Below are 27485 nucleotides of genomic sequence, written 5' to 3'. Positions count from 1 at the left end.
TTAGACATTCTGACAGAGCAATTAACACTGTGTTGGACAGAAAGACAGTCGCAGATTCGTCTATTTTTCATCTCTGATCATACAAGATTGAAGATAATTCCCTCCAACATAGTTCCGTTTTAGCAGGAAGTCGGTGCTGTTCATGTGAGGAACTGGAGAGAGCCAGTGGGATGATCGAGGACGCAGCACTGTCTTGCTTGCGATGATATCATAACACTGCAACGAGAGGACAGCGACCATCGGCATCCCTCGGCTAGTGACCGGTATGTAAAGGCTTCTGCCTCTGCTGGCTCGTGGTTCATCCGTTTATAAGTTGCCATGTTGTTATGTGTCTCGTCCATTTCTGCTTGACAGGCTCAAACACCTCGGATAGTACTGTACTTCCCCTGTGGTGATTAACACACACCCGACAGCACTTCCTGGAATCAGTGTGATTATTTGCATGCGTTGTAAAAGGACGCTAGGCTAATACATCAGAAGTGAACAAACATAATCACCACCAGCAATAAAGACTGCAGGCCTTTGGAATGATGCATTCCAATGCTGTGATATGATAATACGGTACAATGCAGCATTCATGTCTGCATGCAGTTTATAGAGCAGTGTTTCCCAACAAGACAAAAAACAATAAGACAATATCAGTCTATATGCAGTGAAAAAGTATTGCCCCCTTCTCAAATTGTTATATTTTTGCAGTTTTCCTACTTTGTTTAAGATTGTCAAACAAAAGTTAATACCAGAAAAAATATAGCACAAGTTCACCTAAAATGCTGTTTTTAAATGGTAATTTTATTTATTAAGGGGGAAAAAAATATTCAAAGTTACCTGGCCCTGTGTGAAAAAAGAATTTTCCCCTTTGGTAAATCATGAATTAATTGTGGCTAATAACATCTTTTGGTTAATTAATTACCTCCAGACCTCTTCAATCAAGAAATCACCTAAACAGAACCTGTCTGACAAAAGATCTAAAAAAGCTGCAACAAATTGACAAGATTCAAACAAATTCAAGAACAATCAAGAAATAAAGTAATTGACATCTATCCGTCTAGCAAGGGTTACAAAGCCATTTCTAAAGCTTAAGGATTCCAGTGAACCAGAGGTAGAAACATTATCCTCACGTTGAGAAAACATGGAACAGTAGTGAACCTTCTCAGGAATGGTCGGCCTACAAAGATTACCCCAAGAGAAAAGCAATGACACATGCAGGACAATTTAGGCCAACTTCTGAAGAACTGCAGGCCTCCCTTGCCTCAGTTAAGGTCAGTTTTCATGACACAACAATAAGGAAGAAACTGGGCAAAAATGGCATCCATGACAGAGTTGCAAGGCAAAAACCCCTGCAGACCAAAAAGAACATAAACGCTTGTCTTACTTTAAAAAAAAAAAAAAAAAAAAAACATCTGAATAATTCCCGAGACTTTTGGAAGAATATTATATGGACTGGCGAGATGAAAGTTTAGTTTTTTGGAAGGTGTGTGTGTCTTGTTACATCATGCATAAATATAGCACAGCATTTCAGAAAAAGAACATCATACCAGCAGTGAAACATGGTGGTGGTAGTGTGATGGTCATGTGCTGCTTTCCTCCTTCAGGACCTGGACAATTTGCTGTGTTTGATGGAACCATGAAATCTGCTCTTTAACAGAAAATCCTGAAGAACAATGTTGAGCTATCAGTTTGTGACCTCAAGCTAAAGCTGATGCGCACTTGGGTTCTGTAGCAGAATAAGGATCCGAAACACACAAGCAAGTCAACTTCAGAATGGCTTTAAAAAAAAAAATAATGCAGGTTTTGCAGTGGCCTAGTCAAAGTCTGGACTTAAATCCAATTGAAATGCAGTGGCATGACCTTAAAATGCCGTTCATGCTCAAAAACCATACATTTTGAATTCAAACAATTCTGCAAGGAAGAGTGGGCCAAACTATCTCCACTAAGATGTGAAAGACTAATTGCCAGCTATAGAAAAAGCATGATTTCACTTGTTGCTGCTTTTTCACAAAGGGGCAGGTAACTGAATAGTTTTCATAAATGAAATCACCATTTAAAAACAGCATTTTAAATTCTCTTGGATTATATTTGTCTAATATTTACATTTGCTTGCTGATCTTAACATGGGGAAACTATGCAAAAATATAAGAATTTGAGAATGTGAAATTAAACAACCAACTAAATCTTTACTTCTAAAACTATGTCTGTGAGCGAGCTTCTTCTGCATTTACGGACCACATTTATGAATTAGTGGGGCTCATTAGCATAATAACCACCCCTACTCCAAGTTTCTCCACCAGTGACACAATCGGCTAGGCTGGCCAGGCTTCGATAATAATGTCATAATAATGTTAGGTAAAACTGTTGACTGGCCTTGTCATCCCCCATACCGCTGCTACATGAATTGACAAGTTCAATTCAACGATTTTGTGATTAAAATGCTGCATCCACGAGTTACAATTTAGTGGAATCTCTGTGGGCGTTCACTTTTAAGTATGTTTACGGGAGGGATTTGGTTAAATTATCGTTATATCAGTGTTAGCTTCTAATAAAGAGACATACTTGATGGTTCCATGAAGTTGTTGGCAGAGTTAGGGAAAGAATGTGTTTGTGTTTGGCAATGTGTCCATGCCTGTGGGATAAAATGAGTTTGACACCTGTGCAAAATATGTCTGGAATTCCTGATCCTTTGGGTGTTTTGACAAAATCATGCCACACACATAATATTAAGATATCTGGGAACTGTTTTAACTTGTGGGGGAAAATGCATAATGTGTCCTTCAAAAGCTATAACTGCTTCCTCTGCATACACCCTCCCGATTGATTTGACATGTTAATTGAATTGGCCAACTGGCTCCATTAGTCCACTAAGATCACTTTCCTGCGTCTGCAGAAATCCATCCATGAATGCAACCTGACCCCCCCCCCCCCCCCCCCCCCCCCCCCCCCACACACACACACACACATCCCCCTCCCTGCACCATAGTGAAGTAGCCGCCTTGTGTTTTGAGCTGCAGATGATGTAGAGCGGGAGAGAAAAAGGCAGGCCAGTCATGGGGAATAAGAGGAGGAGGAAGGATGCCAGTTGAACCCCCTCATCCCTCTACAGTGGGACCGCAGCCAGCATCAACCTAAAGAGACAGAGAGGATGGCTCAGTCTATGAGGAGGATGGACATCTCCATGGACCACAAGCCGCAGAGGGACAAGACCCGGACCAGCTACTTTGGGAATGTGAAGACCAGGTCAGGATTTCGGCATGCCGCATGAAAATAAAAGCAAGCCACGGGACACTCTTGGCTCGCTTTTGCCTTTAAGCTTGAAACATGCCACAATCTAGGCTTTCATTCATCTCTGTTTATGTGAGGAGAAGGACAGGGTGACACAAAGAATGTGTTGTGCCAGATTATGGCGTGGACAATAATGTTTTTAGCACAGAAATGCAAGTAGCTGCGCTCCAAATTAACCCCTATTAGCTGTATTCGTTCTTATTCATCCACACAAAAAATGAAATATTCACACACCTTTTTTAAGGTTCCCAGTTTATACTAATGTGGAATGAAACTTTCATTCAACTAGTGCTGAAGAGAGAGCGTTCTAAAGAGAGTGCAAAACTTAACCAAGGCTTAAAACATCCAGAAACATAGCAAATCATAACACTGATCTGATGAAATTTGACAAAAATATGTGTTAAATGGCAATATTTTTTGGGGGTCAAATGTTTCTGATCCTGGCCTAGGGTTATAACAGTTTTGGATCTTTCATTATTGTCAGTTTTTATTCTGTTTTGACTTTGCTGTTTCAAATTCATCCATCCTCTGAACCACTTATCCTCACTAGGATTGTGGTTGTACTGGCGCCTATCTCAGCTGACTTTGGGTGAGAGGCGGGGTACACTCCAAAATATGAAATACTTTTTAGGAATAAAATCTGTGGCTTATTTTTGATGCACCCTTGGACTTACTGTATTTTAATGTTGGCCATGGGACTTTGACAGCAAAGTAATTTTTGAGGTAGTATTTGGTTTAAAAAGTTTGAGATTCACTGTTTTACAACATCCATCCATGTCAAGTGTTGAAACCAACACGCAACAAAGTAAGCTAAGCTATTCAGACGCACACATATATAGTAAATATAATATGTCATAAATAAATGACAAGTATCCTTTTCATTGTGTGTCTTCAGGCTGGGCTCAAAGTTGCCCTCGGGGGTCTCTCAGCCTTCGCAGTTCGCCAGTCGGCCCCAAGACACTCAACCTCAGGCCCGAGGCTTGCAGGATCCTTCAGCCAGCAACCAGCATCATCGTCAGTACCAAACCCCACCTGGCCGACCTCTGGACCACATCCCGCACATCAGAAACCCGATACTGCGGCAGTATTATCTGCAAGGTACCCTGGAAGTGTTGGTGTCACTTTGAATTATAGTGGCAACCTCTAAAGTGGAACACCGATTTCTTTGGATTTCACAGTAGTTTTTCGTAGGAAACAAACCAATTGAATGAACCTTTTAATTATACAGGCAATGTAATGTAACGTTTTAACGTTCCTGACAGCCTTATAAGTATAAAAATATGTTTTGATGGATGGATTGATTGATTGATTGAACTTTATTTCTAACATGCAGTACAAAAAAATGTCTACAAAATTTACAATTTATAATGAAACACTATATATACTGAAACACACACCTATACTGAAACACTGTACTGCTGGTCCAAAAGTGAGTTGGAAGAAGTTGAAACTAATTTAAATCCTACCCTTCACCGTAGCCTAAGATAAATTATCCATCAAGAAGTGCATTCCGAAATACATACATGCTGTCTATAATACAGTACAGCATATGCATAATTTCCATTTACCCCCAAAATACCTATACAGTACATACTGTATATACTATATATATAATCACATATACAGACACGTATGCATACATCCTCAACTCCAAAGGTGGGAGTTGAGAGTGTTAATTTGATAGTCAAATATAAAAACGAGAAGAAAAAAAATCCAACAGCTTTCGCCATCATAACATTTAAGGTTCTTACTACAGTATATACATGTAAAAAATATGTTACCACTGTTAATATTTAAAAAAATGTAATCTTAAATGATGGTGATTTCATTTCGCTGCCCGGCATCTCACTTTTGAACGTACTTAATTATCACACAGAAAAGAAGCTCCATCTGAAAACAATAAAACATTCTTGTTCAGATTTCTAATAATTGAATAAAAATAATCAGTTATTGTTCTGGCATTATAAAACGGTTAACTATAGGCAATTTTTAAGTCGCATTGCAACATTCTTAACTGTCATACGAGGTGTGTTAGAAAAGTACCAGGACTGGCGTCGTAGCAGATCTCAAACCCGAACTACGAGTTTTCCGCTTCAATATAGGCCGCACAATAAACCAGCACATCTACAAAGACATCCTGCAATGTTTGCCTCATTTAGTGCACGAGAAGATGCCACAACTCTCTTGTGGCAGGACAAGTAGAGGCTGCTTCACCATGATAACAAGCCTGCTCTCAATGCCTTGAACAACCGACCTGGCTCCACGTGAATATTTTTATTTCTTTTTTTTATCAATTATCAAGGGCACCTGTTTTGAGATAGCCGTGACAACGGAGCTTTGGGGGGGGTCCCAGAAGACTCCTTTTACGAGTGCATAAAAGCTTGCATAATAGTTCTATAGCTGATTTTGTATGTTCAGTCTATATTCTTCTTTTAACACACCTTGTTGAGGCTCCTCATTCCGAGTAAGTTTCATCCCCAAAAAGCCAATGAAAAAGCAAAGGTGACTTGTGAGGCATATTTTTCCTGAATATTTTGGTCAAATTTCCAAACTACCACTTGGTAGATGTTGGACTTTGGATTCCACTGCCATGTTGTTTGATGTCAGTGTCATAACTGTGTGCGTTTTTTGTGTGCGTGATCATGTTGAAAGCATGGCTTTGGTTTCCTCACAGGGACCTCATGGGACACCAACACCGCAGTGAAGCAAGATCAAATGGGACGATTGTCACATGAGGGCAAAAGCAGCACGGTCAGTCCCACACTTTACGGTTGTGGATCCAAGGGCTAAAGAAAGGAACACTGGGCAATGTTATCCCGATTGTAAATTTTATGTGCTGTTGCTGATATGACTATTTTATGGCTGGGAAATGATAGAGAAAGAGTGTCCACAAGGTTCATTCTTTGACGAGTGCTTCAGTCATCATGGGTAGAATGAATGTGTTTCAGAGCTTCTACAGCAAATACAACAGGAGGAATGTATTTTCTGATGTTCACGCTAAGGTATTGTCTTTTTTGTTGTTGTTATTTTAATTTTTTTTACATTCCTCAAATAAGCTGTTAAATGGGAATAATTAACTAGTCTTTGCGTCTTTTAGACAAACAGCAGTCATGCCACTTGGCCGATTTCTGTTGACCTTTGCACGGAAATTCACTTCATCGCTACAGTTAAATATGTGCAAAAAATGACAGGAACAGGACACAAAATTAAGTACACTTTCACACTAATGAGATTCATTCATTCATTTTCTATAGGGCTTGTCCTCATTAAAGTCCCGGCTGAGTTGGAGCTCATCCTAGCTTACTTTGGAGGAGATGTGGGGTTCACCCTGGACTGGTCGCCAGTCAAAAAAAGAAAAAAATATAAAAGTACTAAAGTCACTCTCACTTAAGTAAAAGTACATAATTATAAATTTACTTAGGTTAAAAAGTAAATTGAAATTGTCCAGCCCGGTTATAACATACATATAGTGAGATTTTTCTATCTCTCCAGATGATTGGCATGCTTTCGCTTGTGGAAACAATGGACAAAACAAACAAAAATAAATCAATGTAATGTAAAGATGGGCATGTATTTGTACAATTGAAATGAAGTAATTTATAACATTAGTAGTTCAAAATAAAAAAAGCTAGATTTGTTTCAAACATTTATTTGCCTACTCCCAAACATTACAGGTGGACTGAAAGTAGTCAAACAAATTATGGCTATTTTCAGTTGTTGTTTTGGTTTTTTTAAATATTTTTGTTTGGCAATGGGAAATAAATGTATTTGAAATATTATATGTTGAGGCTCAAACAGGACATAATTTGCTGCCAGACTTCAACAAGATAGCTTTCTAAAAAACTAACGTGGTTCACCCAAAGCATTGTAGGCACTTTAATAATATACTGGTAACAATAATCTTATAATATTCCATAGCTAAATAAATTGTGATGGAGGCCACATTCCACTAAAGGCAATGGATGTATGTTGAAAATAAAGCATAACTTGCTAATTTCTCTACTGATTTACATGAGGTTAACTTTTTTGTCAACGTCAAAACATTTCAAAGCCAAACAATATTCTTACCTATTAAATTTTGTTATTATTCCCTGTTCGGAGTTCCGTCGTTGTTATTGTATGACGTGTGTGTAATCGTATGAAGTGCAATGTTATTTTGCTGTAATATTAGCCTTGTTGTTTCGGTTTCCGTGCCGTCCATAAACATGGAATGCGCCGAGACTTTGCCCCCTCTAGCTTAGCGTCACTGTAAGCACCCGGCTCAAAGGGGCGCGTCATATCTATTTATAGTTCATATCTATGATCCGTGCGCTTGACTAGTTTCTGTTTTTTTGGGCGTTCTGGTTTCGACTCAATTTCCATCTTTTTCGTCTTGCATATAGACAACCATTCACACTTACATAAACACCTATGGACAACTTGGGAGTGTTCAATTAACGCTACATGCATGTTTTTGGAATGTTGGAGGACGTCAGAGTAGAAGCAGATTTCTCCACTACTACAATGTGCTGCCCAGTTTGCAAACTTTAACAACAAAATGTTACCAAAAAATTTTATTTTCCATCAGGCTACTCCTCGCACAGCAAATTTGTACCAAAGTGCATTTGTAGAGTTCAAAAGCCAAAAAAGAGTCTCCTCTTGTGCTTTCACACACTGATTATTTGTTCTATCCCTAGTTTGTGCTTTGAGCTGTGTTTGTATATTTCATAAACACCTTTGAAACCTGCAGAGCCCCTTCACATCATTTCATGGTCAAACGTCTCCCATAATGATTAATTGCAAATGGGACATACATTTATAGTATCATAAGTGTATCTGTTCATGTATGAAGTGTCCTGTGGTATTTCTTTTTCCTTCCCCACAAAGGATGAGTCAGTGTTCAGCATCTCATCCTGCTTCGACAGCGGTGACACAGCTCCCCGTTCCCATTCCCGGTCACAATCGTCACCTTTGTGCTCTACGCTCCTCTGCACGGAGGTAAGAGTCAGCATTTGTCATATGATACAACCTCACTAATTGTTGTTGTTTGCTGCCTGGATTTGAATTGACATGCAAAAAGCGGCAGTTGCCTAACTCAGACTGGTGGATGTAGAAAATGTTTAACTTTAATGATCAAAAAGATGACATGGTAACCTCTCATGATCGATACCAATGTGCTCAATGTATGCATATTATATAATGTCTCTCTAATGTCTTAAATGATGTCATGCGGAGCTCTGCTATGACTACAAACACAGAGAAAGGAGGGGGGAATGCAGGCATAAAGAGGAAGTACTTCACTGTTGCCGGGCTATAGCTGGTGTCAGAGTCATTCCTAACATGGCCTCCCTTGTGAAGCAGCAGCGAGCAGAGGAGCGCAAGATCGCCATAGCAGCCGACCCGGAAGGTCAAAAGGAGAAGAGGACGCTGGAGAAGGTTCCAGATTCTTTGGATCGACTTGCTGCTCCCGCCCAGTCACCCTTGCCGGAAGCAGAATATGACAAACTACTGGTAAATACTATATATATTGTGTTGTTTTCATACTCTAAAATCTTGATTAACTTGCTTAATCTATTGACTGTATTTAGATTGTATAAGGAGAGGATATAATTCAGCTTTGATACCCTTAAAATGGCATACATAGTTGGTTTAAGACCTTTTAAAATGAGTATTAATACATAGTATTATTCCAGCATGCATATTGTGTATATTGAAGGCATTATTTTTATGATTTAAGTTATTAGTTTAAGTTACGGTTCAGTTTAATGTTAGTCGTGATTGTTAACAATCTTCTTAACCTTACAATGTTATCCTTGTTAATGTGCAAACTAATTAACTTTGAACGGTAGCTGCACTGGTGAACATACTAATAAACCTACAGTGTTATCCACGATCTTGTGCCAGCTAAACAAACACATTTAAGTGGATACTCTGTTGTAAATAGTGCTTGTTTATAGATGGAAAAGAGTTAAGTGAATTGGTTGACGTAATCATGAACCAAGTACAGTAACAAAGTACAAATACTGTTACTGTACATAGGTAGATCAGGTATCTGTACTTGAATATCAATTTTTCTGACAACTGTTTATATTTACTCTCTACACTAACTACTTTCAACTCATTTTGTCAAAATAGGCTTTTTACTTTCTTTCAACCTCCACGGCGGACACACGATGTAAAAAAGGTGTAAATAGAAAGAGGTAAAGTCAACCGCAGTTCAGATCTTGGGGTATTATAAGGCAGGGGGGGGGGAAACAGGCACCGCAGTAACATGGAGGAATTTTTACTTTTAAGTACAAGAGTACTTAAAAACCAGTACTTCTACATTTACCAGTCTTTTTGGCGCAGGTCTTTGTACTTCTACTTACAGGATGCAAATAATTATACCATCTGTTTTTTGGGTGAGAAAATAGTTAACATAAAAAAAAAAATAAAAAAACTTGTTATATTTGCAAATATAAAACCAATGTAGACGAGATCAGATCGGTCATTCAGTCAAATAACAACATCTTTTTGATGCAACAGGATGTGGAGGCGGTTCCGATGCCTGACGGACAGCTCTGCCTTTTGGCTCTACCGCCTGAGTGCTGTCAGGGGGAGGGTCCAGATGCTACGCCTTACCTCAAATTGTTCTGCCGCCACATCACTGACCGCAAGGTGAGTACAGTGGTACCTCAAAATCCAGTCCTGAAATTCTGGTCTGCCTCCAATGAAAAATATATATTCTCCCTGTCCCCGTCAGGGTGTGGTTTCCGGTATCCTCCTGGTGACGAAGAATAAGATCTTCTTCGACCCGTGCAAGACACATCCACTGGTGAAAGAGCATGGCTGTGAGGAGTACCTCCTGTCGTTGTCCGTGGACAAGCTGGCATCTGTCTCCTTCTTCTCAGACATCTCGCATGTTCACTTCCACTACTCCCAGCAGAGGTAGAAAAAATATAATACAATAAAAAATAAAGCTTGTAACCATCATCAGAGTTGAATTCAATGTTTAAATGTGACTGCAGAATGTGACGACAGTGGTACTTTGGCTTGGAAGTTTAAGCAAGTAACTTAATTTACCCTTACTATAAATCAAATCCGTTTTCCCCATTAAAATGAATTGCAATGTCATTAATCTGTTCCAACCTCCCAAAATACACCACCATTTTTTGTTGTTTTGAATAAAGAAAAACAGCTCTGTCATGTAAAATAGAAATATGTAAAAAAGGTGGACTAAAGCTGAAACCCTCGCGCACAAACAAACACATACACACACAGACTGTTGTGTTTTTAAGGGGTTGTGAGTGACGCCAGGAGCTGCAGAAAAGTCGGGTTGGTAGTTTTACCACGTGGTTAGTTCAGTGTTAGGGTCTCCTCCATGCTCTTTGTGAGTGTTTTCAATTTGTATTTGTGTGTCTGGCTGTTTGTTCTATTCAATAGTTTCAGTTTTTTGTTTCTGTATTATTAATATGAGTGTCAATGTGTGAATATTGCTGCTGTGACATTTGAATTTTCCTCTCAAGATTAATAGAGTGTCTATCGATCCTGTCATTTGGTTTTCAGGAGAAAAGGGAAGAAACTTTTCCACAGGCTGAAAAATGTCAAGAGCCAGGATCAGAAGGGGGAGTCAGTTTCACTTCTGGCACCTGCAGATCTCTCTAGTTTGAGTCTCAAAGAGGAGGCTGATGCAGAAAGTGAACAAACTGACAGAAGAAACGTGTCCGAGGAACAGCTTGATAAGAGCCCGTCCGAGATGTTGTCAGATGTTTCCGGAGGAGCTCTCGGCGTGGCTGCCACCTTCTGCTGCGGCGCTCCAGAGGTGTCCAGTCAAGTGAAGACGGATGGGGCGCAGTCTTCTTCTGTGGGGAGTCAGCCTTCAGGTACCTCCGTGTGGTGTTCATGTTTTCAAAATAAATCATACATGTTCTCTTTTCAAATCTCCAGCGCCATTGGGGTCCTCAGCAGAAAGTCCCCGGTGTGTCATGTTTGTGCGGCTGCGGGTTCAGTCGTCTACAGGAAAGAAAAAGCGTGCCGGAGGGTTTCAGTTTGGCATAACTGAAGCGACTGCTGCCAGCCGGGAAGCTTGGATCGCCCTTTCACAGGCGAGGTACACTTGACTCATGCAATGGAGGTGGGCTTAAAGGCGAAAATACCAGAGTATGACTTTTAATCTTTGGAAGATGCATACATCCTACATTTCCCACAAGAAACTCATCATGTATTCTGTTAGCCATTAGGTTATCTGTGGTCTGCCCGGTTTGAAGGACTGTTTGGCAGATGGCTTCAGAAGTGGGATGGTTAGCGTTGAGGTCATCCATGGGTTACCAGCCAGCAAAAGATTCAGCCCTTATATATTGGGAAACAGTTCATAGGATTTTTTTAAAAATATTTTTATCTTTTTTCAGTCTTTTTAAAGGATATTTGATGAGATGAGGTCAGTTCTTCCACACCACCCTCATCCACCCAATTTATGGACTGTTCTCAGAAAATCTGGAAGCAAAAAATTGTCCAAAATGTCTTATTAAAAAAAAAAAAAAAAAACTTAATAAAATGAAGTATCCAGCACACTGCTGAAGAACTAACCAACCAAGTGTATCATCATATTTGAGTTACTACTACAACACCGAATAAGTTGACCAACAGGCACGCTAAAATCCTGAGTTGCGTTCAGGAGCCGGTCAGGTTGTCCATTCACCCTCTTGTTTGCCAGCTTGTTTACGCAGCTGCTAACCTGTTTGCCCGCCCAAGCTGTCCTGAATGGCCGCTTTCTGTCCTTCCGTTTAGCTCCGATGAGCTGCACGCTTTTCTCAAGCACCGTCGACCCGACTTGTGTCTGCTCAAGTTAGAAGGAGGAGGAGAAGAGGGAGGGACGGATCACAACGAAGAGGAGTTTGTACTGGTGGAGGACAAAGACAACGATGACGAGGAGGAGGAAGTGTTACAGAAGCAGCACAGCTCGGGGGATGACTGGGAGGTGAGTGGTTTGTTTACAACACTGCAATTAATGGCTGCTTCCCTTTGTAGAACAAAGTTGTGTTCGCTTTGCAGATGGTGTTGATGGAGGACAACGGGGATAAGCCAGGCCTGCTCGCTGACCGGGACCCGGACGGACTTAATGCCATTGTGGAGAACAGTCACATTTTGGAAGCCTCACATGTCAGAGAGGTCAGTAAACCACAGGAACAAGCCTCACCTAAGCGGACAAAAGTATTGGGACACATCACCGTTACAGTAAAGTAATACCTCGTTTATCGGGGTTACATTATAGACAAGCCGCAAAGTAGAGACCAAATATTTGTTTTATTATTGATATGTATTTTAAAGCTTCATGCATATAATACCAAATGTATGCATGTGAGGTGCAGGTGTTTTTTTTTGCCCACTTAGGGTCATCATCCTCACATTCTTCACTGTGTGTGTGCTTTTAAAAGGCGGGCCTGGCTTGTTGAGTGATGTGGAAGTCAGCAAATACTCCCCAATACTTTTGCCCACATATTAGTTTTGCTTATCACCTCATCTTTTCTCAGCTGTGCAAGGAGTTGCCCCCCAAGACCGTGGGCCATACCTGGCAGTTGGCGTACAGCACGTCTCTCCACGGCTCCAGCCTCAAGTCCCTCTACCGCAAAGTGAGCGCTACGGACTCACCCGCTCTCGTCGTCATCAAAGACTCCCTGGACGAGGTGAAGTCTCCACTTTACAGCATCTCAAAAGCTCGTCGCAACTACCGCTCGTGCCGTAACTTCTCCTTTCCTTCCTCAGGTATTCGGGGCTTTCCTCTCGCACCCGCTGAGGCTCAGTGAGGTGTTTTACGGCACGGGAGAAACGTTTCTCTTCATGTTGCATCCTCGATTCAAGGTAATTGTCCTTTCTTGCGATGTGAGCTGAAGCTGGTAATTGCAAAACTGCTTTGTGAGTCAGTGTACTTTCCCTGTTTGCACAGTGCTTTAGATGGACTGGGGAAAATTCCTTTTTCATTAAAGGGGACTTGGATTCATTCGCCATTGGCGGAGGAAGGTAGGGTTTACAGTGAACCCGTGCATATTTGCGGTTCAGCAATCATCAATATGTGGATTTTGGGGAAAGACCCTATTCTCCGCACATTGTTATAAAACTCACCTATTTCCCGTTTTTTGTGCTCAGGCTCAAAGCTATGTCTAACAAAAATATTGATTTGGTGCCATCTGGTGGCTTCTTGGTGTCAAGCAACTACAATGGTGCCGTGAAAGCAGAGTTTAATTTGTTCCATGACCATGGTCGTAACTCAATACACTCGTACCTGAATTCATCGTTCCCAACTGAAATGAATGGAAATGCCATTAATCCATTGCAGTCCCCCACCCCTCCAAAAAAAAAAAAAAAAAAAAAACATTTTTGTAATGTGTTTTTTATAAGAAAAAATAGCACTATAATATTCTACTTTAAAAAAAAAAAAAGAAAATTAACGAGAGTAAAACAATGTAAAGTAATTAAACAGTCTTTACCACGTTTTTGCTTAAATTCAATAGACATTGTGCTGCTCCTCCTGCTGTCTGTACCTTGGCCACCTGGGGTCAGTATACATACAGATATACATGAAGGAGACATTATGGGTTAGCATTAAGTTAGCGGACTTTAAAGCAAAGGTAATGTTTTGAATGCACAGTGTGTAATTCGATCTTCTGTTCCGGTTATCCTCACTGGGGTCGCGGGTGTGCTGAAGCCTATCCCAGTTATCTTCGGGCGAGAGGCGGGGTACGCCCTGAACTGGTCACCAGCCAATCGCAGGGCACATAGAAACAAACAACCATTCACACTCATATTCACACATACGGGCAATTTAGAGTCTTCAATTAATGCATGTTTTTGGGATGTGGGGGGAAACCGGAGTGACGGAGAAAACCCACGCAGGCACGGGGAGAACATGCAAACTCCACACAGGCGGGGCTGGGATTTGAACCCCGGACCTCAGAACTGTGAGGCAGATGTGCTAACTAGTCGACCACCGTGCCGCCCATTGTGTAATTCTGTTTAATTTTTAGTTTGACAGTAAGCTTCAACTGAATGTGACATTGAACAGCTCGAAGCCTCTTTTTTGAAGAATTATTATCTGACAAACTGCTGCTTGTTTGCATTGAGTTTAATTCACTGCCACCATATAAAGCGCTTGTTTCTCAAATTTTTGCTCACAAGTAAAATATTGGCCGAAAAATGGCTCATATTTCGAAAAACTCGCAAGTTGGGTGATTCGTGTATCAAAGTATCACTGTATGTTGAACTGAAGGAAGAAGCTTCAGTTGGTTCTATTTTTTTTCAAATAGAAAAAAGTGATCTTGTGAGATCTAAAGGCAATTATGATCCTTTTTGGGTGGGCATTCGCAGCAGGGCTCCGTCTCTGTCCCACTGTATTTTGCAACTTACACACTCACAAACTATAATGTGAAGTTCACATGTGCAATCTAATGAGAACCAACACAAGAAGTGTATCAAAAATAGTGCCTTTACAAAGATAATACATTTGCAACGCTGTCCAATGAAAAACATTCTCTGGTATTGCCACATTTTGAGTTATTTTCTCATGATCGGCAAAACTCACATTTCTACCATGGTTACTCTCGACCAAGGCGAGATGTGCCATACTGATATGATTCCTCCGCCAAAACAAAAGGCACCAACGCAACCATCTTATTGTGCATCTAATACAGTATGTTTTATAAGAACGTACTAGTGGTTAGCACATTTGGCACACATTTCTGAGGGGCTGGGTTAAACTCTTCCTGTATTCCTGCATGTTAGATTCATTGAAGATAAAATTTTCCATAGGTGTAAATGTGAGTGAGTTCGTATGTTCTTCCGTGCCTAGTCCAAATGACTAGTCCACTTCCTATAACCACCATATATGCAACATGCTGTAATGCTCATTTGTCTTAATTTCCAGTGGTCCAAAACTACTTCTCATACCGTCAGCTATTTTGATTTTGCCCCTCTCATGTGTCACCTCTTAGCAGTTTAATGCCAATGCAAATTACAACCATCGTGACGTTAATACCCGAGCTTTATTATCTTTGTAAATGTAAAATTTGGGATACAGCTATCACTAGATTGTCCATGTAAACTTCATGAAGTTTCCAGAGAATATATTGTCATTCACTTCTTCCCCCCCCCTTTTCCCACAGCGGTCACTTTGGTCTATGGGTGGATGAGAATCTGTACCTGGGCCGCAGCAGCCCCTGTTACACTTTCAATAATTGTTGCCTCTCAAAAACCGACGACTTCCGAGTCATGGAGCTGGAGGTGTGGACGTTCAGCTGAGGCGTCTCACTGGTCACTTGCCGCAACTGACACATTTCAACATGGCTGTCATTTCATAGTACCAGTCAGGTCAAATGAATTTGGATGAGTCAGACTTTGGAGCACAGGCTGCCAGAAGGGACAATTTAATGGATGACTCATTCGTGCCGGCACGCTTTCAGACTATGCACTTTGCTCCGTGTGTGAATCAGTCGTGGATCTTCATGCCCAGCCCTGTAACCAATTAAGTTTGTAAAAGACGCTCATGAACAGTATTATATTGTGCAATCAGATGATTCTGATCCTCGTATATTACGTATGCTAATGCTCCCTTCTTGACAGAATGTCATCAATAAGTGTCACTGGCTGAGTAAAATAAAAAGATCTGTACTTAGAATTAATCATAATTTTCTTTATTTTAGGCTCATCTCTGATGATGCTATGGCCATTTTTGTTGTGGCTTAAAAGTGAATTTAGACTCACAAGCTACAACATTAGATAGATACACAATCTAATGAGGTAAAATAAAAGACTTGTATCAAAAGGTCTGCTTTTTAAAAAGTTAATTATGCTCACTTTTGAATCTGAAGGCAACACTATGAATTTGAAAATGGCATTGAAATCGACAGCATCATAGTGAGGTGTTTCTAATATTTTGCACCTCTCATGTAGATAATTAAAAGTAACCAGAATGTTAGAAGGGTATCTGTTTGATACAGTGCAGCTCTACAACTACAATAATCAACATTAAATAACTGCCTCTCTGACAGCATCATCTTTAAAGGCAGAATTGTTTATATTCTATAGATATTGATCTCAGTTTGTACAGTTTATAAATTGTTTTAAGACATTTTAAAGCAAATGTGCATATGGAGTGTTAACAGATCACAATGTTGGTTTAAAAAAAAAAAGTTTGTCTGGTACAAAAACTGTAGTTACAGAATCACAGTGTTTCAAATTCAGACTGCTCTCATTTAGAATTGTTACCTTTAGCAATAATCAAGGGTAGTCTTCCGCACAGGGTTAAAAAAAAATGGTTTTTTAAATGAGTACTATTTCCTTCATTTTTTGTAACTGGAAATAAGACCAATTACAAAAAAAAAAAAAAAGCTAAATTGCAGTATTTGGTTCCTTTGAGAAGAATCAGTACAAACCAGGCAGCTTATCGGATTGATATGCAACTGTCACTCTGAAGCTGCCAGTCAACTGCTATATATTATAAAAATTATAACATTGTTCTTTGGTGTAGAGGAACTCCCCCCTGGCAAACTTAAAAAAAAAAAAAAAAACATTACACGCAGACAAAATGTGCAGCTTTAAGAAAACACATTTTGCAAACAAATTTTCATAAAAGCTATCAAATATGTGCAAGCTGCATCTTTTCATTGCACTGAACTCTCAAAAAACTGCTAAATATTCTGACCGTGACTGAATTCCTCGAGTTGTGCGCCACAACCCGATGGGAGACTTTTGCCTGCTGCGTCACGGCCCGAAGAGGGAGCAAGACGGGGGCGTTTCCTCCAACACACCTTTTCAGCAACTATCATCAGGTTCTGCCCAGCCTGAGAAAAGCTTTCAGGCAGCACCGTCACAAACTGCCGAAAGGCGCCAGGAAGCTATACTTCCCTTTTGAGGCTCTTGAGTGTGTGACACAGCATGAAATATGAATGTGCACCTTTATCATATGCATAAAACTACTCACAAAATGTTACAGATATATTAATTGATTCACAACGCGCATTGTGAAGAGCCAAGTTGTGCAAAAAGTCCCGAAATGCTGAAGGTTGGCAATTTGCATTCAACAGTTTGGGTCAAAGTTCCCCTGCACAGATTCCAGCGCATTTTAGGTTCATCCTGAAATTCCACCTAAAAGCTGAATATCCCTACATTTTTGTAGTCGTGTAACATTTAATGGCGGCAAGAAGGCCTTTGTTATTTCTCTTCATTTGTTACAATGCTCAATAATAATGCTTGAATGAAGAGCAGCTCTCACTGCTAAGCCACAAGCTATGGACGAGCTGTCTTATCACACTTCAATAGCCACAGGAATGATGAAATACACACACATACAGTATAGGCATACATCTGCACATGCTCTACTGTGCCGGGTACTGCTTAGCCCTCTCCAGCCCCTCCTTCAAGAAGCTGATGTAAGTGGACGTGGAGGGGTCTTCAAACCCTCCGGAGAAGCTGAAAGTGGTTCCCTCCTGCCCATCGCCCTCATCAGGCTTCATGGAAGTCTGGTCCAGGAAGAAGTTGGCATTGATGTGATGGACCTAGGAGAGAAGCGCTTTCTGTGACTTAATCCTACTAATTGGATTTGTGTCTCGAGCATAGAGAGTGAGGTTATTTACAATGGTTCCATTGGGCAGGGCCACCATCATCTCCACAGGGAAGGTGTACTTGTCAAGGTGCAAGCGAGCCTTTTCACTCAGTTCGGGGCTACGTTCATCAGCCTTGAGAGGAGGAACACAAAAAAGGGACAAATTACGGAAAAATGACTTAATTGCTAGTAATACAAAGATATTTGATCAAAATACCTGGGAACTGTTTAAATTGTGCAAAGAAATGCATCATGTCTTTGCCAGTGTAGCGAAGATGTTTTATTAAACCAGCGGGTTCCTGAAGGAGTTCTCACCTGTATGTTCTCCAGCTCTTTGACCAGAGACCAGCTGCTCACAAAACTCTGGTTGAGCAGAGCCAGGACGGGCGAACTTTCCAGGACAGTCTCCCGGAGAGTTCGCCCAGAACCTACAGACCAGAGAGAGATAAGATAAGCGAGACATGCAGATGTTTAGGCACAAAGACACATTCCGATGCCACGTATGTGCAAATGTCTCTCTGCGAATGCTGAGTTGCTGTTGTCAAGTAAAACTCCCGAAGACAACAATAAATTGAGGATTGTAGCTCTCTGTCATACATTTAGAGCAGATCGTAGTGATCCCTACGTCATCGAAATACAGTGGAATGTCTGAGATAGAAAATCTGTTCAATGGAAAAAAAAAAAAAAAAAAATGGAAGGTGAATTAATTTGTTCCACAGTCAAACTGCGCCACCATAAAATCTTTATCAATTGTTTAGAGCTTCAGTAACAATTTTACAAATGTAAAATTAGTTTACTGTCAAAGTCTTGGAAATAACGTGATAAAGTGGATTTTTTTCAGACAGGGGTTTTGCCCTTTAGCCATAGTTTTTTTTTTTTTTTTTTTGTGTAAAATAAGTTTACCACTGTAAAAGCTAAAATGTTTGCTGAGCTGAGGTCTCCCTTGATGAGAAGAATTGTACAACTTTAGATACTACAATTGGTCCGAATTGCACACCTTTAGAGGTTCAACTGTATGCCACTGCAGGGTTATGAGCAATATAAATATGACATGATAGCATTTTAATTAGATGGTTAGTAGGTTTCTGGCAATGGGATGACATTATTGCCACAGACTAGCTTTTATTACATCTTTGATCCTGCAGAAAATATATTTAAGTGTTTGATGAGTAAATACTCACCCCTCCCAAATGAGCCACGCATTTTGTTCCATACTTGTGTTTACAGGGGGTTCTTGGTTTAAGACCGTCCTGAAATACTTGGTTTCGAGGTTACCAACGGTGGGCGATGTATGAACTAGTTTAGACAACGACATCACACGGCACAAGAAGACACTCTCGGTTACCGCCATACTTAATGTTTTTCATTTGATTGTCATAGATTTATGGCTAAGGAGTGTCTTTCATACAAATATTTACTATAATTATGACTAATGTTTTAGCGTAGGTTAGTGATTGACTACAGTGCTTTCCACCCTATAAATTTGAGTTACGTCGCCAAGTTGGAAAATAACTTTGTCGTAAACCAAGGAGCCCACCCCGTCCCGTACAATTATTGAAGAATGACATCAAAACTGCTATTTAGACAAATAATGGCAATGATACGCTTCTCTGTCGAGTTTGAACCTGATAATCTCACCTCAGCAGGACTGGTCATCTAGTGCCCCCCAAAGCAAAATGGAATGCACCAACTTTTTCTCTGCCTCTGCCCGTTGGAAGGCCTCCGAAAAAGGAAGGTAGGGAACCTGTGGTGCAGCCCAGTGCGAGACAGCAATTGAAGCAACACGTTGGACAACACCACAATAACGTCACGCTTACTTTCTTGAAGGGATACAGGGTGACCTCCAGGCGACGGGCGGCTTCTTTCTGATCGATCTCTGCGCTCCAGTCAATGTCCTCGAAGACAAACTGGATCGGCTCGGCGCCGCCGCCCCGGCTGTCGATGACGTTGCCCTCCTCGTCCATAATGATGGAGGGAGTGGACGGCCCGGTGGACTTCAATTCCATCTGTGGAACACAACGTAACGTAACATGGCTTAAAATCTTAAATCGTAAAATGGCCTACTGAGATTTTTGCACTTCTTCAGGAACAAAGACTCTCACCTTTTGTTTGCATATAACTTGTCCCCAACAACCGGGAGTGTCCCAAAGCCCCCACTACCTCCACTGTGCTCACCCTGTATTTGCATTTCACTCACTTCCTGCTATCTGTATTGTCTGTCTCCTAAATTCCTGCCCCAATCGCTTTGATCAAGTTGTAAAAGACAGACCGATTTCATTGTTCTTGGTCAGCTCACCCAGATGGACTCAGTCCACGTTTGGTCAGTTCACCAGCTTGCCGACTTGCTTTACAATGCTGCAAGATTCTGCCATCAGTGGTCACTGAGATGATAATTGAGCAGTAACGCATGGCCAGGGGTGCATATAAGTGTGTCACTGCGCGTTTGAGTTCTGACCATTTTGCATATTCGCAAACAAATCATTCTAAAGAACACATTTTTTAAGTGAATGTACTGAATGGAATCCCTTCATGAACTGATCAGTTTCTTTCTCAGTTGAGTTGAGCTCAGCCGCGAGCTAATACCACACGAGAGACTCCCCCGCAAACGGTGCCACTGGTGGGTTGACAACAATGGATACTGACACAAAGTAGCTCAAAAGGCTTTACCTGTGGTAGGTATCCTATGTCTACCTCCATGTTGCTGCTCTCGCTGGCGCCGTACAGCCACTCCATGTCCACATTCAGAGACCTGTGGCACAGATGGAAAAGGCACTGTCCAACTATTCTGCTAACATGCTCGAGTTATGTGATGTGCAACTTAAGAGGGCTTTACTTGTCACTGGGGACGTAGAGGTGAAAGTGCCGCACATGAGAGGCGTCTTTCGAGAGGACAATGTTGCCTGTGAATTGGCCCGGCGTGAACCAGAAGGGAAAGTTCGGGACGTCGTTGAGCTGGAACTCTGTGTGAATCCTGTTTGGAAATAATAGGAAAAAAGGAGTTGGTGTGAAAAGGACAACAAAGTTCTTTGTAAGTGCCATCTTCAGACAAAATCCATTTTATTCATTGCCTTTTAAATCAAACAAGCTATCGGTGCTATTTTGTATTTTATATATATCCCTGTTATTTATTTCAACCTCTACAGCAGTTTTGTCTACGTCTGCAATTTCTAAATGTTAATACATTTGACTTGACCCTTAATGTAATATGAGCCGAATGTCTCAATCTCAGTAGTTCATCCATCCATACTCTATAAACCTTTCGGTATTATTGCCACCTAGCATTGCATTTTTGTTGGAAATTACACAAAGTGGCAAAAGACTGTCATTCTTTTGCTATTTTCATTATTTTTTACATTTTGATAAAATACTCCCACGTCCAAAATGTTTTATACACATTCTCAAAACTTTTGTAGTGAATGTATGGTTGATTATAAAAGTGATTCCCAACCAGTGTCCTATGGCACATTAGTACCGCCATATTGCCCATATCAGAACCCGCCCCTGAGGTGAGCAGCATGCTTACAATTAAGTTGGGGGTGCGGGAAAACCCAAAAAGTACAGGTACATTATAATTTGGTCGTTGGTCAGAAAGAAAGAGCAAAAAGCTTAAGTATAGGGTGGGTGCCAGTAAAGTGGTTACGAAGCTATCAAACGATTTTTTTTGGTTTGTTTGATTTCTATTTTCTTAACATGGTAGTATTTTGTCAAAATTATGAGTTGAACTTGAAATGCTTTTGTTTAAAGACTAATACTTTCATTTTTTTAATCAAAAGTAAACTAAAACCTTTTTGAGTTTTCGTCAACTATCACAAAGAAATGACGATACAAGCATTTTAATCCAAAAGACTAAAATTAAGACTTAAATTAAGATGGCTGCCAAAAACAACCCTGATTAAAATATTGCTAGCAGTTTTGAAACTGCAAACTCCCCCTTTAACTGCCCATTTTTTAAAATCTTTGAACGGTAATCCTTACGGTAGTATTAATCAAAATAAAAATTAAGCTGTGAATGAGGACCATTTTCAAAACAGATCTGAGCTCATACTATGCTTCTTCTCACCTGAATACGATGTCGTAATAGAAGTCGTTACTGGCACGTATGCACGCGATGGTGCCCTGAGGTGCAAAGCGAGACTTTATGAAGGGTCGGGGGTGAAACATGGTCAGCAGCGAGTGGATGAAAACCTGCGGCGGGAACAAGAGCGCAACATGTAACATTCATTTCGCCTTGAACTGAACAGAATCCGTTATTTTTTTTTTTTTAAAGATACCTCTTTGCCCTTCGGTGTGGGAGGGTGGTAGCGGTTGTTGGGCAGGTACCCCGTGAAGATGTTGAGCTCGCTGGGTATCACCCACCACGTGTCTCCTACCTCCTGCTTGTTCTTCGGAGGGAGGAAGACCCTGAACTGGCTGGCGAAAAAGGAAGAGGAAGGCACGGCTGGACTCCTCCATGAGCGCAAACCACTTAGGCAGCTGTGAGAGACCTGCAACATTCATGCTCCTTATCAACAATTCTGCAAACTTTTAGGGCTAATTGTGGTCTGTCAGTAAGAACCTGACTTTCTCCTTTTGCCACCATCTGTCTTAATCATTGTTTTAAGCTATTATGTCATCTTTTATTTGCATTTTAAGTGCTGTACATTACTTTTCAATTGCTGTACATTACTTCTTTTATTAGTAAAAAAATTGGGCATTTTCTCTGCATATGTTTGTATTTATTTAAGTGATAAAATAAGAAAAATAATTTGTACAATAAGTGCAGAATAAAAATATAAATTCAATATACTGAAAATAAAACATACTACAGTATACTATCTATGAATGAATTTCCCTCCATTTAAATGATTATTATGATTATAGGAATATTTTTTTTATCTGATGCTGCTTTTAGATATACAGTAGTCCCTAGCCATATCACGGTTCACTATTCAAAATCTCACCGGATCGCTGACTTTTAAATCGCCCATAACTAATTTTACATTTGGTATTTTAGTTCATTTTCAGATTTTTCGCTACACTGCGAAATTTTGCGGTGATCATTTTCCACAGGGACTAATGTTACTGCACTCTCATGCAAACCCAGGAGGAAAGCGTGTGTAAAAAAACCGAGCATGCCTTTTTCTTTTTTTCTTTTCTTCATATGTTAAAACGTTGAACTACTCTCTAATTTTCTTTAATTTTCAGTCCAGATGCTTTAAAACTGGCAGTTTAAAAACAAACTTGCAGTTTAACAACATCGTTCATACTATGGCTGCAAATAACAATTATTTTTTGTAATGAATTAAAATTGGCTATATAGTCATAAATTTATTATGATTCAGTTACTGGCTTTGTCCGGTAACATGTCTGAAAATTGGGAAAACCTTTGAGCATTGTTTTCCAAAGTAGAAGCAGGTGTTTGCAAATGTTTTATTTTGATTAAACGCAAAATATAATCAGTCTTCTTTTATGAAAGAGCATAGAAATCAGAGAATATTTGCTATTGATTGGCTGAAATTGGACAATTGTAAGTTAAACAATGGCTATAATCGATTAATTGATTATCAAAATATTTGTTGATTAATTTGTTGATCGATTAGTTCAGGATAATCGATTAATTGTGACACCTTTTTTTATCATTTTTTTCCACATTATTTTACCAAATTATAATTCGCGATCATTTTGCTGGTTTTGCTCTTACCCCAAGGAAGCCATCTTTGCTTTTTGTCATCGAGTCCATAAGCAGAGGCTCCATTTTGGCCTGCAGTGTTAAAGTTTCCCCATCTGGATCTTCAATCACCTCCTCTTCAGTGTCCCCTGGAGGTGAAATCCCTGTTGAAAACAGGATGAGGGGGTGTCATCGATCATTACAGGTTGTAACAGAAGTGTTAAGTCTGACCGACCTGTGAGTTTCTCAACAACCGGTTTAAACTCTTCCGGACTGAGATAGAAGTCACGGTTGGTGTCTAAAGAGGAGAAGAGAAAAAGCCCCTCGGCACCCAGAGTTCGAATGCTCTCCTCCTAAATGGGGGTTGGGGGGACAAATTCACATTCATTAGACATACTTGAGTGATTTCTTTGTCAATGCGTGGTGCGACAAAACTGGGTTACTGCCACAACAACAGAAACAGAAACAGTTTTCCAGAAACTGGCAAGAGTGGGAAAATGTCCGCCAAGAGGCCACAGATTCTTTGCATGTGTTCCATCCAGACAGGCCATGTCTCAGACACGTTGAGTGCCAGATACACAATGGGTGGCAGCGGGGGGAGCAGATTTTGAGACCAAACACTGAGTTTTATTAGCTGGGATGACTAAAAGACACACCCTGCTTGTAAAAGCACAACTGGCTGCACATAGTGCAGATGTGGTGTCTACACTAGGTTATAACACACTTCATAGGAGACCAAAGCCAAAATGGGTTGCGGGTCAATTGTTATTGGGTTGCACAGCATTTCCTGGCAAAGGCTTTTTTTTTTATTTATGTTTGTATTAAATGGTACATATTATGAAAAACAAAATTGACTTTTTAATGGCTTGTATACAACATTGTGTCTCTGCAGTGCCTGCCCACACGTCAAGTCTCAAATTAAACAACCAAGTAAATCTTCAGTTATCCACCTATTTCGGAAAATTTGTCCGTGTAATGCACTTTTGCTGTTTTAGAGCATTTTCACGTATCGTTCAAGACTCCAAAAATATTACGCAAGTGGGAATGTAAGTACCAAAACCACTCCAAAAAATGAGCAGACTCTTCTTTCAACAGAAAATGTTTTTCTATTGTTTTAGTAATCAACGCCAGCCAGAATGTGCACACTCGCTGGTGCGATCCAGGCCCCTGTTACACGTGCACTCGCCAAATGAGCCTCTCGAGTTGCAAAGCTCAGTCCATGACCCCAGGTCATCATTATAAAATCTGGACTCCCGATTGGCCCAACAGTTGGTGGGGTGGGATAACCTACTTGCATGACACTGGGCCCCTCAAAACAGGCTGATTTCAGCACGACAAGTAATAGGGTGTGTAAATTGTGTGATAATTATTTATCTTTGGCATATTTTGACAAAAGCATTGTCATAGACAATTTATGAAGGGAACAGTTTTAAATTGTGGAAAACAGCATAATGCGTCTCTCTGAATAAATTGTTTGTTGTGGCATGCTGCATACAGCGGACTAGTCATTAGCACGTCTGTATCACAGTTTTGAGGTTTTGGGGTTCCGACCTCGGCTCCGGCGTTTCTGTGTGGCGTTTCCTTGTTCACCACACTTGTGTGGGTTTTCTCCGGGTACTCTGGGCTCCTCCCACATTCCAAAAATGTGCATGTTAGGTTAACAGAAGACTCTTTCCATTGGTGTGAATGGTTTTAACTTGTCTATATGTGCCCAGCGACTGACTGGCAATCACTCCAGGGTGTAGCCCGCCTCACACCCAAAGCCAGGTGGGATAGGCTCCAGCTCACACAGGACCCTATTAATCACTGCCAGCCTTCCCAGTTAACATGGATATTTGACTTCTAAAGCCGTCAATGGCAGTGAATGTGTTACGAGAATAAGCCCTTTAGAAAATTTATAGCTGTCTCTCTGTTGAGCTGATTATTTTATCTACATATATGATAATACATTATTGTATTTTAACACATTTGGATATTTACCTGAACAAGTTTGAGTTTACGCGACTAATAGTTTACGTAATTTAATTATAACGGAATGTTTACATGGTGTATTCAAAAGTAAATAATTTGAGCTGTGTGAATGCTTGAGATTTCTTTGTAAGTAGCATACAGTAAATAGTCATTATCCTGTACTTGTGCAATTAGCATATGTACATAAAATGTTGTGTTAATTTAATCTTTTGGATGATGAGTTTCGCTCACATGTCGCTTCAGAAGGTGGGATTCTTGATAGTACTTGACCCCCCAAGCCAGAAGAGGAACAGCAAGAACCAGGAGCAGGGTGCACGTCCGTGTGGAGATCCGGGAGCCGGAGCCCCGACTCTGCTGCCCAATCTGGCCGTCGTAGCCCTCCTCCTCGCGGGTCTCCTTATGCACGTCCCCCGCCATCCCCTAACAACAACACAAAACCATGTCGGCCGGATAACATCCAAAAAAATGTCTATTGGCAGACTTCCTTCGATGCAGAGGTGCCCTCTTTAATTGTGTGTGGAAGGTCACGGCTATGCTGCTGCCTCCGACGCAGGAGAGGAACGTCCTTTCCGGGGAATGAAGTTTCCAGACAACCACTAGCAAATTAGCCGCACATCCCTGGAGGATTTCTCTCAGTCGAATGCGTCAAGTGTTCAAGTGAAACGCACGACAACTCGGAAATTGCCCGTCTATGATTTCAAACTAAAAGTATTTAAAGACTGAGCCGCGCAATCCCATCACATAGCTTTTATTTTATTTTATTTTGAAACAAAGTTTCCGGAAATTTAATCGCATTGCTTAAAAGAGTATTTTCGACGCTGCTGAAGGGGAACGGTCTTCTTTTAATTAATTTTTTTGTTGGGTGTGTTTTTCCTCCCAGGAATCTCAGATAAACCACCTAAATTACACGTTAGTTAGTCTGTCAGAGGGGACATTAGATCGGAATCTGCAGGTTCTGCTTCTAATATTTAGTCTTTGGTAATGTAGAGGTGCTCAGAGGTGGCACACATAGACACGCTATGTAGTGAACTTAAGTAGAACAGATGTTTGTATTACAAAGGGGAAAAAAAGTGATAAATGGAGAAGTGCTGATTAAAATCCTGTACTTAAAGGGAAAAAAAGAATCAAACATTATCATTCTTAATTATATACAAGAACAGTTTTGATGACTTTGCACATCAACCAAAAACATACGTTTCCCTTGTTTATTAAGTTCAGAAAATTAACGTCGCATGCTGTTTAACAGCTAGCTAGTGTTGGCTCAACAAAGCTTTGCTAACAACTTGGGAACTGATTCAGAATATTAAATTAGCTATTAACTAAAAGGTAGATTAGACGAACATTTTTTAACAAAACAATCTTGTGATTTTGAGGCTGGCGTTAAGAGCTAAAAAAAATTGCCACAAATCATCTAGCTGACAACATCCAACAGCTCACTTTTCACAGGTCGGGAACATGTTGCTTCCCCAAATCTGTTGTGCTCACTGGTATGTGTTTCTCCATGTCCCTGCTGTCCGTTTTTTGTTGTATTTTATTTTTTTTTTTGCCCAAGTCCCAAGAACTCAATCAATCAAGATCTCAACTGTAGTTGACTTGACCTCTATTGTACAACAGATTGAAAAAAGTAACATTTCTATTTTTAATTAAGCAGTAGAAAGTAGTTAAAAAGTAACATTTCTATTTTTAATTAAGCAGTAGAAAGTAGTTAAAAAGTAACATTTCTATTTTGACAAAGCAGTAGAACATAGTTATCAGTTTTCAAATGTAGGGAGAAAAGGTAGAATACCCAAGTACAGTATAGTTCACTAAAATAATAGAAAGTAGTTATCAGTTTTCAAATGTGGGGAGAAAAAGTAGAATACCCAAGTGCGCTAGAGTTCACTAAAATAATCTCCTTAGGCTGAAATACTGACCCATATTCAACTTTCCATCCCAATAATGTACATATTTTTTCATATTTTTTACAGTTGTATAAAAACCTATGAAATGCATGTTTAAACTCAGCTTGTGTGATGTGTGCAATTCATTAAACAGAGACCA

The 27485-nt window shown here is 40.3% G+C and overlaps 2 protein-coding genes across 3 annotated transcripts; one reads left to right on the top strand and one right to left on the bottom strand.

Moving 5' to 3' along the window:
- The first annotated feature begins 20 nt into the window (after positions 1-20).
- On the top strand, positions 21-16048 carry si:ch211-15d5.11 (nuclear receptor coactivator 7). Its single transcript, XM_061695529.1, has 16 exons — positions 21-263; positions 3006-3231; positions 4172-4374; positions 5951-6027; positions 8143-8253; positions 8617-8766; positions 9781-9912; positions 9998-10182; positions 10801-11117; positions 11182-11344; positions 12022-12211; positions 12286-12402; positions 12765-12917; positions 12997-13092; positions 13178-13251; positions 15390-16048. Exons 2-16 carry the CDS (start codon positions 3137-3139, stop codon positions 15523-15525), a joined length of 2199 nt encoding a protein of 732 aa, XP_061551513.1. The 5' UTR covers positions 21-263; positions 3006-3136; the 3' UTR covers positions 15526-16048.
- Positions 15580-26071, bottom strand: selenon (selenoprotein N). Of its 2 annotated transcripts, XM_061695532.1 has the most exons (13): positions 25927-26071; positions 25677-25865; positions 23710-23827; positions 23508-23638; positions 22099-22311; positions 21888-22012; positions 20661-20798; positions 20495-20576; positions 19645-19833; positions 19466-19571; positions 18143-18255; positions 17859-17960; positions 15580-17780 (listed from the first exon to the last, which is right to left on the bottom strand). In XM_061695532.1, the coding sequence occupies exons 2-13, from the start codon at positions 25860-25862 to the stop codon at positions 17601-17603; spliced, it is 1683 nt and encodes a 560-aa protein (XP_061551516.1). In that variant the 5' UTR covers positions 25863-25865; positions 25927-26071; the 3' UTR covers positions 15580-17600. The 2 variants fall into 2 exon arrangements, with proteins under 2 accessions (XP_061551516.1, XP_061551515.1); XM_061695531.1 differs by having other exon boundaries at positions 15581-17780; positions 25677-26071.
- Between the last annotated feature and the right edge of the window lie 1414 nt (positions 26072-27485).

Source organism: Phycodurus eques, chromosome 14 (assembly GCF_024500275.1).
Source record: "Phycodurus eques isolate BA_2022a chromosome 14, UOR_Pequ_1.1, whole genome shotgun sequence".
NCBI classification, from domain to species: domain Eukaryota; kingdom Metazoa; phylum Chordata; class Actinopteri; order Syngnathiformes; family Syngnathidae; genus Phycodurus; species Phycodurus eques.
Note: the sequence above shows the minus strand (reverse complement) of the source record. Positions and strands in the feature narration are given on the sequence as shown.